The sequence below is a fragment of the Asterias amurensis genome, chromosome 22, assembly GCF_032118995.1.
Source record: "Asterias amurensis chromosome 22, ASM3211899v1".
Lineage (NCBI taxonomy): Eukaryota > Metazoa > Echinodermata > Asteroidea > Forcipulatida > Asteriidae > Asterias > Asterias amurensis.
The window spans coordinates 12,763,200-12,777,886 of record NC_092669.1 but is presented as its reverse complement, the minus strand read 5'-3'; the positions used below and the strand labels follow the sequence as shown (position 1 = coordinate 12,777,886).

Genomic DNA, 14,687 nt, shown 5'->3' with positions numbered 1-14,687 from the left:
AGCTAAGTTGTGTAGCTAAAATGGGATGGAACAATGCCCTCTATTGGCCAAAGTGTGACCAGGGTAGTATAATGATTCGGGTTGGGTGGGGGTTAGACTGGTCCCCAGTGTCTTTATCCGCAAGGAAAAAGATAGGTGTTTGTTTTATACAGAACCAGTGATTTCATGTGATAAACGTGCAGTGATCTAAGCTTTCTATGTGTTTTCTGGTCCGAGGTGTTGTTAGTAACTGCACTTTCAGTCGTCCGCCAGCAGCGGCATTTGTTTTACAGTGTATACATGTATGTACATAGGATTTGACTGCAAATCTCCATGTGAAATTAATGTGAGACCAAAGATGATTATGGATGTGCATTGACATAGGCTCAAGGTAGATCTCTGGCATAATTCGTAAGCTTCGAGGTATGACGTCAGATGTTCAGGCTAGAGTAAGGATTGCTACATAGACATGGTCCAGAAACTACCAGCATTATTAACATAGAGGGCAGTCCATCAGTCATGTCTGTGATGGCTCTCGGAGAGTCACCTGCGTTTTTCCCCCCCCCACCTGCATCAGCCTGATGATGGGTCAAGTTCAGAGGTCAACATGTTACCATAGAAACAAGGTGTTTGAGTCTGTACGGAGTTCATGAATGAATGAAAGTTGTGGTTGTATTCTCCCGATCCCAACCGTGGGTCATTATAAGAGAGGCAAGTTGATGTACAAATAGTTTATGTTACCAATAGTTCATCAACAGTAACCCAAACTACACAACCTTGCTTCAATTTAGCAAGGGACCCTTGCTAAATTGCTCTCGTGTGAAGGGGGCTTTAGACCACAATGCATTTTGGGGTAACACCATCCGACTTTCAGGCTTGAAAGGCTCGTTTTTGAAAGGGCAAGGGCACCAAGGCATTTTCTCCTTTATAAAGGACACCCAAATTTCTACTGGAGCATTTCAAGGGCACCAAGGCAATGTCAAAGAGTCAAGTAGTATTTTCTGCTAAAACAGCTTTATGACATTGGGCCTATTATTGTCAACGCAATCCTTACTTGGTACATCGATTATCCCATATGATTTTTTTTGGTTATTATTAGAGTTTTCCAGTTTGTCATCTCTGGTTTTTTCTTTAATCATCACCTGTTTTGCTAATCTGGACTCGGAGTCTTTACAAAGGTTATCTTTCTCAACACAACGTCCTTCTTATTTGACTCAAACTGATTTCCTCTCTACGGATTTAGGATGCATGGAAAATGTTACTCTTGCCAGTCAGTTGTGAATCACAGGTTTTGTGACTGCGTTGTGACATACCTTGTTAAATGTCTTCATTAGCGGTCTTAATAAAACCGTCACATGGTGCGACGACGTAACGAATATCACTACCTGTCCTTGACTTGCTGGTACATCGTCACTAAGAATTCCCCTAGCGAGACTATAATGCCTCCGGCAGTACAGGGCACCGTGGCAGGATACATTCTAATCAAAATGAAAATATACTATTACTTTCACATCCGTCCATCTTTATAGAAAATTTTCTCCCCCGCAAAAATTTTGTTCTTTTGTGTCTGGGAAAGTTGTTAAAGTTTTTTTAGTGAGATTGTTTTCCCTCCTGTACACAACAACTTTTAGTGACTTGCCAACAGGACCAGTAGTCTGTTAGCTTTTTTATAAAGTCTATATTTTGATGAGATTTGTTTTGGGTTTTTCTATCAAAACTATTCTCTATTGCTTTTAAATTTTTAATGCTCTATTGTATAATACAAATATTTTGTTGTACTTTTTTTTTTTTTGGGGGGGGGTGTTCAGGCAAAACTTTTCTTGTGAAACAATAAGGGAGTTTGGAGGTTTGAGGTCTACTTTTCTCAAAGGCATTTCTAATGAAAAGTGTCCTGTTGAAAAGTTACTTTTATTTCAAGATCTACTCCAAGATCTCCTTGGCACACTATACTTGACTTTTGTCTTGTAACTTTTGTCAAGTCTATGCACGCAACCCATCAACACTCCAACGCACAGAGCTTAAAGGGAAGGTACACGTTTGGTAATTGTCAAAGACCAGTAATCTCACTTAGTGTATCCCAACATGCATAAAATAACAAACCTGTGTTTAAATTTGGGCTCAATTGGTCATCGAATTCGCAAGAGAATAATGAAAGACAAAAACACCCTTGTTGCATTAATAAAAGGCTTCAGCTGAAGTCTTTTATTATTTGAGTGAGTTATTACATCTTTCTAAAAAAATCTGTTATCTCAGAGGGAGCCATCTTCACAATGTTTTAAACTATTAACAGCTCTCCTTTGCTTGTTATCAAATATTTTGTTATGCTGACAATTATTTTGAGTAATTACCAATAGTGTCCAGTGCCTTTAAACTTTATTGCTTAAAAATGTTACAAACAATACAGAAATAGTCTTCTCATGTCTGGTAGCTGGACCACAGGGTGCGCCAGAGGTCACCGAGGTCGTGACCTCGAACAACTGATTGACATCCTCGCTAGGGAGTGGGTTTTTATTTCTGCTTACTCAGAAGGATAAACATACAAGGTCAAATACTCAACATGGATTTATAAATCATGGGTTTGACTGGATTTGGTTACAGTTATTGTTCAAAAAGTAGGTTTTGTTTACAATTATTGTTTTCAAAACTAGCTGTTGTTGTTTTATCTTTGTTTGTCAGGTTAGGTTTTCAAGATGGTTATTGTTAAAAGGGGGAACAAAATTTATACTTTATAAAAACATTCTATGACCCTACCAGAAATGTATGCTTTGATTCTGAAATGGCAAGGGCACCAAGTCAGTTTCTCCTTGGTGCATGTATTGTAAAGGGCACACTATGAGGAAATGGTTAATTTATACTGTATCATTTCAAGGGCACCACGCATTGAACTGGGGGCATGGAGGCAATTACCTTCACTGCCTCCGTGAAGTATCTGGCCTGCCCTGCCTTTAACAAAATGACAAACTCAGCTACTTAAAAACTATTAATTGCTGTTAACAAGTTCATCACTTGTTAATAAAATCACTGACCCAGATATTGTTAATCACTCTTTGTAGTTGACCCATTGACATTTTGTTTTCATTGGTTTAATTCGTTGAAGACCCCTATCTCTACACAGGTGCATTGATAGGGCTTATTATACATGGGACCTGATCCCACTAAAGTCTTCAGAGTGGCGCCAACGCTTGTAAAAAGTTCTCGTTGGCAAAAACCCTTGCAAGTGATTACTTGTCAACACCTTATGTTGAGAACCGCAGCCGCAGCACATGGCGTGTTTTTCGATTCATGTAACAGTTTAATTTATACATACCGCATAGTTCAAGAACACAATTAAGGGTCTGTGTGAGTCATTGTTGTGCAGGTAGCTTGCGTATCCTATGAATAAGTTCCTAAGAAAAAAAAACTCGCGAAACACAAGCGAAGAAAACAATTGCGATGCCGTGATTGAAAGAAGCTTGTTGCAGATTTTTGATAAGGCTGGATTTAGAAGACGCTAAGAGAGGGTTTGAGTGACAAATGGTGAGGAGTGAAACACAGCCCCCACGTACACCTCTAATTCAGACACATCCTGAGGGAGGGGAGGGGGTGGAGTTGGGCCGGATCTTAGAGGGGGGCTGTTTCCTCCCTCTGCGTTGGAAGACGTGGGTAACAAAAGAAATAGTGTAAATCACAAAGGGTATTGAATGAAGCTGTCAACTCGCCTTCAGGCATGGGATTTTTTATCATTGAGAGGGCAAGGCCATTTCCATTCTGTAAAGGGCACTTTGGAAAGTTGGAAACTTTTGAAGGGGCACCAAGGCCAAGACCAGGGGTCAATTACACAGAAGAGTTAAGACTAGTCCTAACATAGTACTTGTCCTAGGAGATATTAAAAACTTAAGGCTAGTCCTAAGTTAGGACGAGTAACTCGTCCTAACTGAGATAAGACTAGTCTAAAATCTTTGTGAAATCTGCCCATGGGGCACTTAGGTCAAGACCAGGGGCAACAGAGGTCTCCCCTAATAGTGGTGTGGTGGCCGAATGCCAGTTGTAACGTCTGAGCACCATTCAAAATTCTGGCCAAGTGATCCCCCTGATTGTTCCACAGAATCTCACGATGCAAGATGCAAATGTTGACAGCTACAATTGTCTGTTTTTATAGATACCTACATATATGTAGATGCCTATGTCCAGTTGGTAAGACACGGCTGTAGAATTGCAAAGGTCAATGGTTCGAACCCAACCAAGTAATATGCCTGTGATTTTTTTTCACAGAATTCGGGCAAGTACTAAGTACACACGTTGGTGTATACTGGTAAAACCAAAATAGAATTTTGTCCTACATTCTGCTTGACAGAAGATAACTATCTCACATTTGGTGATTGTCGTAAAAGTCCTTTTTACATCTCAGACTGTCTTGGCTGAAAAAGCGGAGGTTTTTTGGCGTCTTTAAGAGTTACCAGAGTACCTACATTGCTACAGCTGTTTTCTTGAGTTAAACTCAAATGTTGTGTATAACTTGTGCTCAGAGAAGATCAAACGATGACACTCATGACATCATGTCAGTGGAAAAAACCTGAAAGTAATTCTGAGATCCAGCATATAGTATTTGGGTATGTGTCCTGGAATTAGCTACACAGAAGTAACAGATATTTAAACATCTTGTTTAACTTGGGCCCAATTTCATAGCTCTGCTTACCGTAAGCAAAGAATCAGCACTTACAGAAGCAGGGAATTCTGTGCTGAAGTCAAATGTATTTCACGGGTTAGCAAGAAATTTTGGCTTGTGCGCATGCGTACACTCTGTTACTGGACCTTTGCTTACACAGCTAGCACAGAAATTCAGCGCTTGCACATTAGCGGGAATGGTGATCATAAGCGCAGAATTCAGCGGTAAGCAGAGCCATGAACTTGGGCCCTGTTCAACTCCTAGTTATTTTGTGCGCTGGTTTGTACTTTTGGTGTACTTTTAACGTGTTCTGTTTGGTTTAATTATTCATCACCTTACTCAAGCCAGCGTTACTTTGGCAATGATTTGGCTCAAAATTTGTTGGCCTTGTTCTATATTTACCCGCAGAGGAACTGGACAATTTTCAGCTCAAGGAAGCTATATTATCTATCCTGTGTTTATTTTCTGCCGTGATTATGTACTACATCTGTCTTGTTGTTGTTTACACTTATAAAGAAACAACAATGATGCCAACCCAACGCTCCAGCCCAGCTATGGGCACCGGCGGTTTTCAGATTAAATGAATACCCATCGATGATGATATATTTTTTATCCTGCGTTTATTGTTGCCGTGTTTTTTACTATTTCCATCTTGTTGTTGTTTACAGAGAAACAAACAACAATGTCAACCCAACGCTCCAGCCCAGCTATGGGCACCAACGTTTTCAGATTAAACAAAAACCCATCGATGATGATGTTTATTGTGTTTCATGTTGCCGTGATAATTTACTATTTCCGTCTTGTTGTTGTTTACACTTACAGAGAAACAACAACGATGTCATCCCACCGCTCCAGCCCAGCCATGGGCACCGACGGTCTCCAGATTAAACAAGAACCCATTGATGATGATAGCGATAACCACAGCAGTAGCAGCACAGCGGACAACAGTCGAGGCGACGTCCATATGGAGTATGACGAAATGAACGGGCAGATGAACGGCGACGCCGTTATGGACGGGGAGATGTTTAGCGATGAACATAGCGTTAATGACAACGGTCATAGTCCGCTTACCAATGGAGTAGACAATGACCTGCATATTGAGAATAACAATATCCTTCTTAAAGATGCTGCAGATGTAGAGAGGAGTATAGAGGTAATAGAAGGAGGAAGATGCAAAATTAAGAGGTTTATTTACACTTACATTTCTGCTCCAAATTCCTTGGAAGCCTGTCCTCTGTTTCACTGGACCCTATTTTATAGAGTTGCTCAAGCAGACAATTTTGCTTAACAATTCTGTGCTAAGCAAAAGTTAGCAGGATACCAGTCAAAGATTACGCATAAGATATCGTAGGTTGGCTGGTAACCTTATTCTGGTAAGCATGATGTGGATGTGCTTAGCTACTTTCTGTGCTTAAGCAGCTCTATGAATGTGTGAACCATTTTCTTACCCTTGGTGCCCGCCCCTTCAAAAGTTCACCAAACTTGAACTTTGTTTTTACAAAACCATAACCCAAATATTACACAGTGAGGTACTATTAGTAAATTTCAAACACAAGACCAATGGGCTTGTTAAATAGCCCAAGACAAAAATCCTTGGCCAAGCTTTGTTTAGGTCCTTGATTGCGCATCTTAAGACTAGCTTAAGGAACAGTCTCAAGGAATGGTCTTAAAATCTGTCTAAAGACTTACTGATGTCAGTCTTCTTGGTTTTGTCGAATTTGGTCTTGGCCTCGGCCAGTAAAATCGAACTGAATCCACTTAGCTCAGGAAGAATCAAACTTGGATAAAGCCTGGTGAAGGATTTTGATGAGTATCCCTGGTACAATGCTTAGAGTTTTGCTTAGGACGGATTCCCATCTTGAGTAAAACCAGTAGAAAGTTTTTTCAGCCGTCGATTTCACCAAACTCTTCCTAAGTTAGGATTAATCTTAGGACTTAGTACGAGTTAAGTTTTATATCCTTAAACATTAGGACGCATTGAACCCATCCTAAGTTAGAATGAGTTACTCGTCCTAACTGGGGATAAGATTATTCCTAGCATTTCGTGAAATCGGCTGCAGGAATATTTGGGCTAGTTAAGAGTTAAGATGAGAGAGAACGCTAATCGCAATAAACAGGAAAATTGATTATAATTCTGGAAGTTTAAAACCTCCTGCCATCTGAGTCACTTCTTACAACTGTTCCCAAAAGGAACCTTTCGGAAAATAAACAAAAAATAGTTTGTCTCCTTCGTTTATTTGTTGTTACAACGCAGTGTTTGCTTGATACTTTCGTCTGCGGTGTACATTTACTGGCGCCGGGTTAAGCTCTTCTCTTTATCTTATGCCGTGATCAGTGGACCTCATCTAAAAACCTGTCAGGTTGTTCGGTTGTTCAGTGGAATAAAACACAGCAGCTGTTGGCTTTGGTCTAACAGCTGTACACAACGATGTATTCAAGCTACTACTTTATCATCCTCGCTAAGCGCTGTTTTTTTTGTACCGAGTGACGGGAGGAAGTGATAGTTTCACCCCGTTTAGAGACGAGCCTCTAATTATTTCCGTCGTTTAGAAAACAAACAAACACAACGAGGTTAACGAAGTAGCAAAGATATCGTAGTTTAGATTTCCATTGGGCATGTTGGGTACGCAAACGTTATGATGGAGTAATTTTGGTTATAGGATGGAGTGTGCGGTTAGTTTCTCACTGCCTGAAATAAACTGCAAACCCGAGCGGAAACATCCTAGACTTACATTCAACACCCCCTCCCCTAACCCAACCCCCGCCCCCGCCCCCTAACCCAACCCCCGCCCCAACAAAACAAGGAATGTGAAGAGGAAATACATTTTGAGAAAGTATAATTAGCTGTTGCAAACAACTTACCAACCAAATGGACCAATGGTGTATATGGAAAAATAAAGATTGTTTTAAATGGCCTGACGTTTTCGACCCTAGCAGAGTATTTCTCGAAAGGCTAAGAGAAAGACTCTGCGAGGGTCGAAACCTCATACCCCCAACTATTTTTTGTCGAAATTCATTTTGTTGTACTAGTTGTTTATGACACAAACTACATTTCAAAAGAAAATTTACAAAAAAGATTTACACATCTTAAAGCTGCTTAAAAGGTTACCAGTCAAAATAACATTTCGCATGTACAAACTGGTATCCTGCTCTTTCCTGCTTAGCAAACATTTTTTAAGCAATATTATCTGCTTAAGCATCTGTGGGCTCAGATTAATCTTGTAAAACAAATTTATGCTTGCCCTTTCAACTACATGTACATACATAACAATTTTGTAATTTTGTTTGGTTTATTTTTCTGATTACTTGTTGCAGGTAGCTGAGATGGAGCTAAGGAAAGCCCCTGAGAATGGGACGCCAACATCTCAGAGCCTGGCCGAGAAAGAAGCGAGATTAGAACAACTCTTATCCCAGCTCAACGTCCTCAAAGAACAGCTCCTCGCCCAGCAGCAAGAAGCCGCCGCCATGCACCGCTCACAAATCCAACGCCAACAACGACAGATGGAGCTGCAACGACTTCAACAAGACATGCTTCAGCGACAACAGCAACAACTTCTTGAACAGCAGCATAAGATAACGATCTTAACACAAGCCATGCAGCATCAGAGTGGGCAGTTCATCCGCTTAGTACCCATCTACCCGCAGGATTACCCGGCTGGGGTACCCCCGGTGCTAATCGCCCCTGACGGGACGACCACCCTCGCCGGGACTAAAACAACTCAATCAGGTCTGGTGACCACCTCCCACCTCCTCTCTGGGCATCCAGGGCTTCCTTCCCCACAGCTCTCAACAGGGGTACCCATCTCTGCCAAGTCCCCGTTGCACACGACAAGCCCCAAGGGTCTCCTTACAATCCCACACACCACGTTCCCACCGGGCTTCCCAACACGCACAAGTCCCACTGTAGCACCCCCACTTCAAGAGTCCGACCCCGAGCCGCTCAATCTCTCCGCAAGGGGCTCAACTTCTTCCGCGTCTGCCTCTTCCACTTCCTCCATGTACACCAACTCCTCTTCCAGAAGTATCGCCGATACCAAAGGTTCTACTTCCCCGTCGCAGATCTTCGTGACCTCACGACCTGTGAAAATCACTGAACCACTCAAGCGAAGCCAGTCGCTGTCGCCCAAGACTAGTTACCAGAAATACACCGCCCACGAAGCAGAAATAGTGAACCACGCGTCGTCATCGCAGATTCGACTGTTTCATGACAAGCCAGAGATTAGACCAGGAGGTTAGTATTTGTATAAAAATTCATAAAGTAGAAAGATGGAGTCCGAGTAAGAACATGTATCATAGGCTTAAGTAGTTAATGCAGTCCTCAAAATAACCCACGGCACTCGCAGCAATTGCCGTGGTGCTCTTGCTGTGGTGCCCTCTGCAAAGTTCCATTACAAACTTACTTTCTTTCCCCAGAATAATTGCTGTGCCCCTTCAGTTTTTTTGACCCACCAACCTCATCAAAATCAAAATCAAAAATATTAATAATCTTGAATGGCCCCCCCCCCAAAAAAAAAAAAAAAAAAATGAAGAAAAAAAAGAAAAAAAAAAAAAATCACATTATAAAACAGTAAAATGTTTTACCATACGACACATACTGGTGTTTCTTAGTTTTATGTTAAAACTTATCGAGCTATATCGGAACAAAAAACAACAGCCAAACAAAATCTGAAAGTCCTTAAAAGTTACTGCAACTCCCTTGAAAATCAGAACCATCTGTGTTGTTTGGTCATCCAGACAAAAACAAAAACAATTATTTATAATTTTGAGCCTGAACACCAAATCTGTCAATAAGACCCGACCCTTCAAGGCATGTGAGTGTTGTCCTAGTCAGATTTCTGTGTACAAGTCGTCCACACATTTTATCGAAGGTAGGCGTCTACGAGGCTTTGCAGCAGTCAGGTCCCAATTTCAAAGAGCTGCTTGGGCAGAAAATATTGCCTTAACAATTTTCTGCTAAGCAGAAAGAAGCAGGATACCAGTCACGAATTCTACATGTTATATGGTAGTTTGGCTGGTAACCCTGGTAACCCTGGTAAGCATAATTGTGTTGTGCTTAGCTGCTTTTTGTGTCAGAGCTCTACAGAGAGTGAAAGTTGCAAAAAAGAGTTGCCTATTAGCAAGTCTTGAAATTAATGTTCAAAAAGTATCACTTTTCTGCTAAGCAGAAATGAGCAGGATACCAGTCACAAATTGTACATGTAACATGGTAGTTTGGCTGGTAACCCTGGTAAGCATAATTTTGTTGTGCTTAGCTGCTTTTTGTGTCAGAGTTACACAGAGATTGGAAGTTGCTAATAGCAAGTCTTGAAATTAATGTTCACAAAATATTGCTTAACAATTTTCTGCTAAGCAGAAAGAAGCAGGATACCAGGCACAAATTGTACTTGTAACGTGGTAGCTTGGCTGGTAACCCCGGTAAGCATAATTTTGTTGTGCTTAGCTGGAAGTTAAAGTTGCTAAAAAGAGTCATCTATTAGCATGTCTTGAAATTAATGTTCACATTTGGGGCTTTGAGCCATAATTGTTTTCCGAGGTCTCATCTCTGCACATCCACCGTGGGGTAAATCACTGATGACAGGTGATGAACGAGTGTCTTAGAAACTTCCTTAGCAGTTTCCGTCTTTTAAAACTTGCCTATTAAGAGTTTGGCACTATCCAAGACGACCTCAACAACAAGTTTCTTTTTCTAGACGTACTTCGTCAAACCATCAAACGTCATCTGCGGTTAAAAGAAGTTTTCCTGTCGCCTAATTGTGTAGCTCTTTTAAGAAGTTCACATTCCTAGCTATTTACTTTTACAAGTACGGGATGTTTCACCAAAATCTTCAACTGTAGTTTAAAAATAAAAATCTTTTTCCGCTGTCCCTGACTGTCTAATCTGTTTTTTAACGTAATTTAAATTTGGCTATCTGTGTCCAAGTATGTGCATTTAAATCGTTAAAATGCAAGTCCTGTTCCTCTTTTTTGGCAGTCTTTTTTAGTTAATTAACAGTTTAAAAACACCCTCGATACACAATTTCAGATGAAAGGCTTCAGGCCTAAAGACTATCTCAAGATTCTACAAGTTCAATTCAAATATTTTAATGGGAAATTAATTTTGTTTTCTTCTAAAAAACTATGTAACTTTAGAGGGAGCTGTTTCTCACAATGTTTTATACTATCAACAGCTCTCCATTGCTTGTTACCAAGTAAGGTTTTATGCTAACAGTTTATTTTGAGTACATACCAATAGTGTCCAGTGCCAAGTGGAACTGGAACTAATAGCTATGATCTGGTTCCAATCTGACCCATGATAATTGGGTTTTTAGTCGCAAGTCAGATATACATACGTAAGTCGCAAGCCGATTTACACCTATATGGAAATACTTTGGTGTCACACCTGTTTCTAATCCGCACACCTGCACCCACCGTCAAGTCTGCTATTGGTCACCTGCCACTTAAACCCAATTACATCCAACTGGACAAACGACAAACCTGTTTTATATAACCACCTGCTCAAACTGGACACTATTCATCAAGTCGGTTATTGGACAGCCACTTTGGTTTAGTCTGACTGTAATATCTTGTTATATTTAGCGATAATTAATAACACTTAATGCATCCGTAATATAAAACACTGGTTTCTGTGTTGACGGTACATCACTTATCAAGTTGAGTAGTTTTGGCTTCAGAAGTTTGAGGAACTTTTTGGTGGTAGACGGTAAAATCCTTAAACCCTGAGCTTAAAATGCATATTAATATCTTGTCATCAAGTTCTTTGGAGTTAATGACTCAAGCGTCAAGGTTCCTGTTTCTACTCCTTGATGGAGTGGAGCAATTTATGTTTAAGTGTCTTGACGAGAGACATGATTGCTCTTTTATGGCATTGATTTCAAATCACAGTGTTCACACTGAGCTCCTTTGAGTGTCATTAACTTTGTAGGAAGTACTTATTTATTTATTTTCCACGGAGGAAAATTATTTCTGAAAATAACTCATCACTTTACAAACATGCTGAAAAGCTATAACAGCAAAACAAAAAATAAAGTACTTTTTCTGCCCAAGCATTTATATTCCGTGTTTGTATACTCTTTGATGGAGTGGAGCAATTAATGTTGAGGTGTTTTGAAGTAGGACACAACTGCTCCTTGGTGCTTTCTGTCAGCACAGACTAAGCTGGCATTGTGCAGACTACACAACCATGTTGTGATTGAAGACATGGAGACAAAGTCACCACAATTGTAGGTTAATGGAGTTTGAGTCTTTGGTTAAGACGTGGAAGTGTCGCATCTGTTTTGAAATTGTGGTCGTCCTGTCGTAGTCAATCTTAATGTTGTTCCAGGGTGAATTGATTAGTTCCTACTTCAAGACGCTCTGTGAAGTGTTAAGGTGTCATCTTAGAGGCACAGTTATAATAACAATAATAATAATATCGAAGTCTTATATAGCGCACGTATCTACCAAACAAGGTACTCAATGCGCTGAGTATATACAAACTTTCAGAAAGATAGGTAATTGAAGTGATGAATTCTGAGACCCAATTATTTAGCACCTTATAAGAGTTTACAAGGTGCTATGGCGCATACAGCAGCCACAGCCAGGAACACGGGGCTAAGACTAGTCTTAACTCTATGGGAAATCCAAACCTGGTTCTTTTAAGGATGAGATTTTGATTACTTTCTACCTTTAAGACGCTCTGTGAAAGTCTTTAAGGTGTCCTCTGGAAGCACAGTTGTGAGTACATAGTTTCTAATTTGTTCTGGTTCTTTTAGGGATGAGATAATTATGAAGGGATTTGTTGTTGAATTGACAAAAAGATGAACTTTAAAAGCACTGAACAACTTGATTTTGCTGAAAGTTTCTTGCAACTTTCTTTGAGTCTTTACTCCGACGGCATCCATTATATCTACAACTTGATGTGCTATTAGTAAGGTTTGTGGTAACACCATGTAAAGATAATCTCTAAATGGCTTTGGGTGGTTCTGAAAAGAACCGTATATTTCAACTGATGCTCTGATTGTCTTCTGGAGAAAGCTAGACTCTGATGCTGCATGCTGCTGAATGTGGCTGAGAGTTTCTTGCAAGTTTCCTTGAGTCTTTGCTCAGACAGCATCCATGATATCTTGAGTATTCGAACTTCCTCCCCTCTCTCTACTCCATCCTTTCCTATTTATTTATCCTTCTTATTCCAAGTCCACCACGTCTCAGGAGAAACCATTTTTATTGATTCCAGACACGGAGTTAATTCGCTCGGATCACTGATTGTTACATCACCACAGAGCGACGAGTCTCTAAGCTTTGATCTGTCGTCAGTAAGAGCTCTTGGGCCCCTTCACAGTGACAGCCCAGGTACTGCAGAGTACCCCATATCTCTTCCCCCCTTCCCCCTAGCTATATCCGGTTGTCAGCAACCCCCAATTTGCCACGGCTGGCAAGGGCTCAATTCGCACGTTAGCGTTGCGGTAACATTCAATTTCCGCTAGCTGCCGTCCCCCCTCTTCAGTGTACTACGCGACTTCCTGCTTGCTAATTCTAACCCAATGAAGCCATATATGACAGAGGGAGAGCTCCCCTGTAAAACACCAATATCAAGTTTGTAATATGGAGGTTCTTATCAACTTTAAAAGATTTCTTTAAATCTGTCTAAGAAAGAAACATGTTTCAATTTTTCCATGAAAAAACTTTTACAAATCTTAACAAAGCTGGTGATTTTGTTTTTTCTTGCAAGGCCTGTATGCTTCGTTTTTGAAAGGGCCAGGGCACCAAGGCATTAATCCTTGTTAAAGGGCATCCTATGAGGAAATGTAAATTTCTACTGGAGCGTTTTAAGGGCACCAAGGCAATGACCAGGGGGCATGGAGGCAATTGCCTTTGTTGCCTCAGTGAAGTTTCAGTTTCTACTGGAGCATTTCAAAGGCACCAAGGCAAGGGGCATGGAGGCAATCTCCTTTGCTGTATCCATGAAACATCCGGCCTGGATTTCAGCCTGCAGTTTGTTAAATGCAGAAGTCTTGAAATGTTCTTAAACAGGTGTTTTGTTGAGGGGGTAATGGTTAGGTCAGAGGAGGGATATCGGCAATGTTACTGAATGACTAAATCTCTGGATTTGGCACCCTTAAGCTTAATTGAGTAATTAGAATGTAACGAGATTAACTCTCTATGCTTAGGAAGGGTTTAGCTTAGCGGGATAGAAGCTTAAAGTGTTAAGCATAGTGGCTTCATGTTAAGTAGATGAGCAATGAAGATACTATGTGAGCCTGGATTAACACTAATGGATAAAATACAAATCATCAAACTTGACACAAAATGAGCGTGGTTGGTGCTGTTGAACACTTTATGGTAACTTTATAGGGCAACTTTATTTGGAAACTTTATTTGAATCAATTGATGCAGTTTAAATTGGTCAGGCAGCCATTTTTATTTTACTCTGATTTCAATGACCAAACTAAGGGAAGAAGGTTTCGCTTTTGAAATTGACTAGAAACAGTAAACTATTCAAACTGAAATTGAACTCTATGGCAGATCGTCATGGGCTAAAATTAGGGGCTCAAATTTATTGCACTGCCATTTTGATTTTATGCAAATTGCATAACGGTCAGGCACCTGGACTACAATTGTAGCCATGCTCACTTTGGCAGTTGTTTTATACATATTCATGAGAATAGCGTGCATAATTATGAGCAAGTCTGTGATGTCACTGCAGTATGTTATTACTTTTGTTTTTTACTTTTGTTTTAAAGAATAATACATTTATAAAAGTTTTTAAGTGAAGCAAAGTTGCTTAGTTAAAGAAAGACAAAAAATAAGTCGAAGCTCTAAATAATTCAAGACCTTGATTGCCCCAAGTATTCTTTAACCGATATTTCACTTTCCCCAGTTCTACTTTGTCTTCCTGTGTGCGAGTTCTGCATCGTCTGTACACCCCTATTGAACCACGTCGTGTGAAACTCGCTTCAGGCTATGCAAAGTCAAATTATTTCCAACGGTGGGTTTTTTGGGCTTCAAAAGTAGCCCAAGACACCAGCAGCCGATTTCACAAAACTCTTGGATTAATCCTAACTCGAGTTAGTACGAGTAACCCGTC

General features: G+C 40.4%; 1 protein-coding gene across 3 annotated transcripts in view; it reads left to right on the top strand.

Moving 5' to 3' along the window:
* LOC139953619 (transcription factor SOX-5-like) overlaps window positions 1–14,687 on the top strand; it is an 83,842-nt gene that overhangs the window by 49,019 nt on the left and 20,136 nt on the right. For all 3 annotated transcript variants that reach the window (XM_071953098.1, XM_071953097.1, XM_071953096.1), the window contains 2 exons: window positions 5,447–5,777; window positions 7,940–8,855. In XM_071953098.1, the coding sequence (XP_071809199.1) occupies window positions 5,460–5,777; window positions 7,940–8,855 (1,234 nt within the window). In that variant the 5' untranslated portion in view covers window positions 5,447–5,459. The remainder of the gene's footprint in view (window positions 1–5,446; window positions 5,778–7,939; window positions 8,856–14,687) is intronic.